The sequence below is a fragment of the Apostichopus japonicus genome, chromosome 14 (genome assembly GCF_037975245.1).
Source record: "Apostichopus japonicus isolate 1M-3 chromosome 14, ASM3797524v1, whole genome shotgun sequence".
Lineage (NCBI taxonomy): Eukaryota > Metazoa > Echinodermata > Holothuroidea > Aspidochirotida > Stichopodidae > Apostichopus > Apostichopus japonicus.
Genome location: NC_092574.1, coordinates 15,983,372 through 15,989,371, shown reverse-complemented (window position 1 = coordinate 15,989,371; position 6,000 = coordinate 15,983,372). Strand labels below are relative to the sequence as shown.

General features: G+C 35.3%; 1 protein-coding gene across 4 annotated transcripts in view; it reads right to left on the bottom strand.

The window, feature by feature from the left end:
* Window positions 1–1,880: 1,880 nt before the first annotated feature.
* The window catches only part of LOC139979504 (DNA repair protein RAD50.L-like), a 31,123-nt gene continuing 27,003 nt past the window's right edge, over window positions 1,881–6,000 (bottom strand). For 3 of the 4 annotated variants that reach the window (XM_071990369.1, XM_071990371.1, XM_071990370.1), the window contains 6 exons: window positions 5,389–5,474; window positions 4,712–4,788; window positions 4,142–4,204; window positions 3,641–3,774; window positions 3,359–3,487; window positions 1,881–2,538 (listed from right to left, as the gene is read on the bottom strand). In XM_071990369.1, the coding sequence (XP_071846470.1) occupies window positions 2,493–2,538; window positions 3,359–3,487; window positions 3,641–3,774; window positions 4,142–4,204; window positions 4,712–4,788; window positions 5,389–5,474 (535 nt within the window). In that variant the 3' untranslated portion in view covers window positions 1,881–2,492. Of the gene's footprint in view, window positions 2,539–3,354; window positions 3,488–3,640; window positions 3,775–4,141; window positions 4,205–4,711; window positions 4,789–5,388; window positions 5,475–6,000 lie in introns of those variants that run through there. The other variant, XM_071990372.1, reaches the window with a different exon arrangement.

The window sequence follows — 6,000 nt, the reverse complement described above, 5'->3', positions numbered from 1 at the left end:
TTTCTACAATACAGTTGTACTGTGATGAAATTCCCACTACAGAGAACATGTGAAGCTAAACAATATAAATTTATCAGGTGTCAAGGATAAATGGACAATAAAGATTGTAATAGTCCAAGTAAAGCTTTTGAAGAGCTTTTGCCCAGATGACATTACAGACAAACCCCTACTGTGATCTAACTTCCTGGAGTAGTTGAAGGTTTGGCAAGTAAAAATAGGTTACATTAAATCATCCATATTTCAAGTAAGGGTCAGGGTCTACAGATGGGGGAAGGGGGGGGGATGGTTGCAACTAGCAGTGTGTTATCTATTTATCTTCAAAGTTTAACATTATATGTCAATATATATCTCAAGAAGCATCTAACCTTTATATACTGCATATATTAAATTCAAGACATCATTGACAGTCCATGCCAATAAAAGTCCAGAGTATTAATTTGGGACTTGTGATTACAATCATTACAGATGTTAGTAGTTATTTTGTGGAAGATAAAATAGAATATTTATCAATTTTTACACATTTAGAAAGACTGTAAAAGTGAAAAACATTCCTGTTTTTTATGCCAGTTTATTACTTTCCTGGACTGAGTAGTTCAAAGTTACATTATCTATCTCTAGCATCAGAGCTTCAAAGATGTGAAAGGTTAAAAAAGACCCCCCATCCCCCCCCCCCCCCACAAGAAAAAGAAAGAAGTTTTGTCATTATCTACCTCCTCAGTTTTGTTTGGTGCATACTGTGACATACAACATTAGGTAATGGTGGATTCACCTTTCTATTAAATGAAGTGAAAGCATCTTTACATAATTATATACTGATGCTAGTATAAGAATCAATACAAAATAAAACCTGCCTCAGCTGTTGTCGTGTACTTTGTGGAATCCCAAAATGCAAAAAAAGGAAGAAAGAATCATGTGCTAATGCTAATTGACAGAGGGCACCATTACTGTAGTATCCTCAAGAAATTACATGCACCCATAAGAATTAACATCACTTCTGGAATGTAGAGACAGAGGTTGTGTACCCTGCACACAAATTCAGCCAAAAAAAACATTGCAAAAGAAGGCTATAATCTATAAATTACCACTTGTCACTTGTTGAATTTCACTCTTCTTAAATAGTTTCCAAGTTGTTAATGCAAAGGTTACTTCTCACATATTACATACACATTTCATTAATAATGATGATAATCTTATTGGAATGGCTTTCTATGACATTGGAAATAGATGCTAATAGTTCCTGTTTATTGTAAAATTTCTTTTAGGTCAATTTGCCATAAAATCCACAACATTGTGGCTTTGTGTCCAAAACCACCCCATTCTTCTATTCCATCATGGCTGTGAGTGATAATAACAACGATGAACTTAAATGAGACACAGCCATCATAAGTCTGTGTAACAGAGATTACTGTCATGAACAAATTCCCAAAACAGCTAAGAAAAAAAAATTCATTTGAGAAATTTCACCAATTTATTGTTTCTTCTTGCAAAAGGCTGAACACTTGATCAAGTATAAATATGACATGATCCTGCCATATGTACAGTACTTCAAATCTTTTTTTGTTTCTCTTTACCTATTACAATGTTTATATTACAAATGCTGATAGTAAAATATTGAATCTCTGAATATGACCATTGGTGTCAGTGTCAACAGAGTTAACAATCTACCTTAAAAATATGAAAAGAAAAACAAAGAGAAAGTAACAGAGTTCAGGTCCTACTGGCACTATCACATCACAGATTTACAGAATGACAACTCTTAGACACGACTTTTAAAGTAGCATATCTTCGAAACGGAACACAATTTTTCTTAGATGTTTGGAGGAATTGTACTTTAGAAAGATCTCTATCGTATAAGCCAAAGATGATGGTTTGGTTTGTACCCCCATTAATTAATTTCAATAAGATAACAGATCTATCCCCTGAACTAATCCAAACTTTATGCAGTGATATTTAAATGTTAGACACAGGATATACAGAGTAGACTAGTCTTCTGTGAATGTTAATATTTCATAGGTATATATAAGGCACTAGTTTCATTACAGCACATACTAGGTTTATGCAACAATCTGTGGTATCTAGTTTATGATTTGCAAGTTCAAGGCAAGAGTTAGCAAATTTATGATTACTTTTGGTCACAGGGATTCAAATGTCAAGCTATGACAGCTGTATGTTTTAATTCAGAACTTGAATAAAGATCACAAGGTTTAATTTTTGTTTAACATATATAATACATGTACGAAATATTAGAATATCAATAGTAGAGTACACACACCAGAATCAGTCAATCTGTTTCACATATTATATATGGAAACAATCTGTTGTATGTATATAAAATAAATATGCAAAAAAAAGCCACATTTTTTTTTTTTTGGTTGCATTTGGTCCCTCTGCAACTCCAAATAGATCCTCCACTTCACAGATTCAGGCAAAGCTTTGCCCAGGGCCCAAATGAATGGCTGCTTCCGTTACAATGGTGTTCGGGCGGAAGATGCTCACGTTAATGCAGCAATGTCTTTCTTCATAATGACTGACTTTGCCCTGTAAATAAAAGGAAAACAAATGATGATATGAATAAAGGAAGGAGGTGGAAGGAATTGAATGAAACAATACCTGCAAGAAATACAAGACAGAATGAGACTTGATTCTTCTGAGACGTCAGTGATGAAAAAAAAGCAAATAGTGCTACTGGGGTGAAGGGAGGGGTAACGTGTGCCTGTTTACTATGTATGAACCTTAAGATTACACCATGTAAGACACTGGGAGTATGCGTAAGTCAGTGCACCCGCCTTGCTTATCTATGTTGTCAAGCTGTAATATATATCCCACTTCTGACACCATGTTATAATTTGTACTCAAAATTGCTAAACAAATGCAAACAGCTATTTCAAATTTCAGTATATATTACATCTTGGTATGGTTGGCATACATCCCCAATTTCCCAAGACATGTACTTATTCTATCCTACGCAAATTGTCCTGCTGAATTGACCAAAGATGAAAAAGAAATTGTCGGGGCATTTAGGTCATTCCAAAGAAAGTTGTAATAAGTAGTGGAAAAAGCTTCCAAATGGTGATTTGGCCCTCTAGCAACTCCAATTGAGCAAAGAAAGGCAAACCTTCAATATGCTAAATTGAGCTTCGTTTAATACTTCAAATCTGGTACCATTTTCATGAAGGTACTTCAACTTATTTCCCCACAAAGGGTTGGAGGGACCATTAGACTTGTACCCTCCCCCTCCATTTTGATGCAAAAAGAATAATTATTGGAATCTCCAAGAAAATGAAAGAGGATCAGAGAAAGATGGGGGAGGGGAGGGGGAGGTGGGAGGCAGCACAAAGTTAAAGGGTACCGAACTCACTCATTGTTCTTAGATACTCTGTAGAAATAATCAGCATAATCAGACCGTCCGAGTAACTCCACAAAGTCTTCGTCGTGGGTGATAACAATCAGCTGAAAATTTCTCTGGTTTTCACGGCTTTTAATAATGCTGAGAAAGAAAGCAAACATTGTAATGTCTTTAATAGCTTTGTGAGATACAGGATTTTGTGAGGGGTCCTTTACAATGGGAGGGAATGAGAACAGTAGCAGTGCTTAGCAATAACCCCCCCCACCAAATAACACATAACATATTGAAACTTACTCTACAAGAGCGTAGGCTAATCCCTCAATGTTGACACGATCTAGATTCGTAGTAGGCTCGTCCAACGCTAAAATTCCACAAGTGAGGCAGAAGGTCTCGGCTAATGCAAGACGAACGATGAGAGATGCGAGTACCTGTAAGATGTGGAAGTCAAGAAGCATAAAGGGTTAAGATATGAAAAATTGAAAAAATATCAGAATATAAGGCGCAAACACTTCAAAGAGAAGTTAAGATAAGGTACTACACCATTAAACATGTGTCAAAAGGCCTGTGAGTTAGACTAAGTAATCCAGCCATTTTAAATCATGAGCCTGAGATGTTTAATGGGATGTTTCTCAAAAAGTGAAAGCACACAAAAATAGAACATGGACGCAGTGCTAATTAATGATCTGACAACACATAAAAATTGATTTTGTGACTAAAGTCCCTCAAATCCTTCAAACACTGATGCTAAATTCTGAGAGAATGTCAAGTCTGCCTTAATATTGTGACGTTCAATACCTTCTGTCCAGCACTGCAGCGCCCTCTCATGTCCATCTCGGTATCCCCTTTCACCATGACAACCTGTCAATGAATCACACATTTAAAAGATAAAAGACAACAGACTCATTTGATCTCAGCTTGAAATGTCAAAATATATGATATTTGGTTACTTCAAAATGTGCAAAATCTACTTCAGTTAACAAAACCAACACATTAAATCCCACTTTGGATAATCTAGCACAAAATATCAACTTATTGATCTCTATATTGATTGTGGGCCACAACTTTGGATCCCTTCTTAGTAAACACATCAATGTAAATGATCTTATTTATACAGATGTCCTATTCCAATGACATGGGTGAGAGTAAACTGTGGTTACAATGGAACAATGTATATTAATTATTAGGACCAAAATGGTTGATGCTTGTTCATTAAAAGTTTACTTTTCTATTATTCAAACTGATTAATAAAGTTTCATCTAATCTTAACATCAATACAAATCTGCTTTGGTGATAAGGATCTTGTTATTGAGAAGTCAAAAGAGAAACGTTCTCCATTTCTCTGTGGTGGTATGATTGTTAACTTACCCTGTAATTGTAGGATTTCCTTGTGGTAACTGAAGATGAAGAATCTGCCTCTGACTGGATCTCGATGTAATCAATGTCTTTAAAAAGAGGTTAACAAAAGGAGAGCCATACTTAGAGAGAAATATATTATATAATTGAAATTGTAGTGGAAAATCTGGAACAGTGATTCAAACCCGGGCCTCCTGCTTTTATGCGGACACCCTAACCAACTTGGCTATGGACGCTGATGGTATGTCCAGAAGTTCGAAACCAGTAAGGAAGGTCGTAATTCCACTGTAGGCGTTTGACACCTGTATCGAACAATACTAGTTCTGTTTATGTTCTGTTTATTAATATATATAAACATAAACATATATATATATCTATATACAGTTTTGACACAAATACAACTAGGGAATGATTACAATATGTAAATGATAATATAGCAAAGAAGCAAAGTGCTCATAGAAGTGAGGGTGCAGTTGTGTATAATAAGTAGATGAATGACTATCCTACCATACAAACAGTAACTTAAAGGCAGAAACACACAATAAAGGCATCCCAGCCAAAACTTTGATGAAGACTTTTCAATACAATAGAAATCATGGGATATCTGAATTCTACCATTTCCCTTGTATTAAGACATTCTCCGCTTCTCTTTGATAGGTATCAACCTTCATCCTTTCCTAAAATCGTACCATTCCCCTTGTAAGTCATTCTCCAGTACTCTTTGATAACCTTATTAATTTCCTCCATCTTCATCTTGTGGTATCTCATGATAGCTCTGAAAAGAATCAAACACTCTGCAGTTTAAAATCACGTGAATAAAGAAAAAACCAAACACTTGAAGAGGTGCTTGTCAATAAACAAATTATATACAAATTGGCAAAGACCAAAGAAAGCTTAGACTAGAACAGGATTTGACCCGGTGACCTCCAGACTACAAACCTTAATAACTGAGGGACAGCAAGAATAACTATATAAGAAATATTATACCCATATATTATGTTACATAATCAAGAAAACATACTGTACCTATAAATATATCTGTGCCAGCCTAATTACGTAATAGAAAGTTCTATACATACTATGCTAATTAATACACATTCCGTTGTATTGTAACTCTGACCTGATAGAATATACATGAGACAGATACACTCTGGCTCTCTAGACTAGGAAACTCAAGTCTGCGTGCGTTCTTTATTCGCCTTGGAACTGCCGTTAATTCTTAGTTACATTTTCCAAGATAGAAAATATTATACGGTGTACTTTTTTTGCCAAGCACTCTGCATATGAAATGTATATATTGT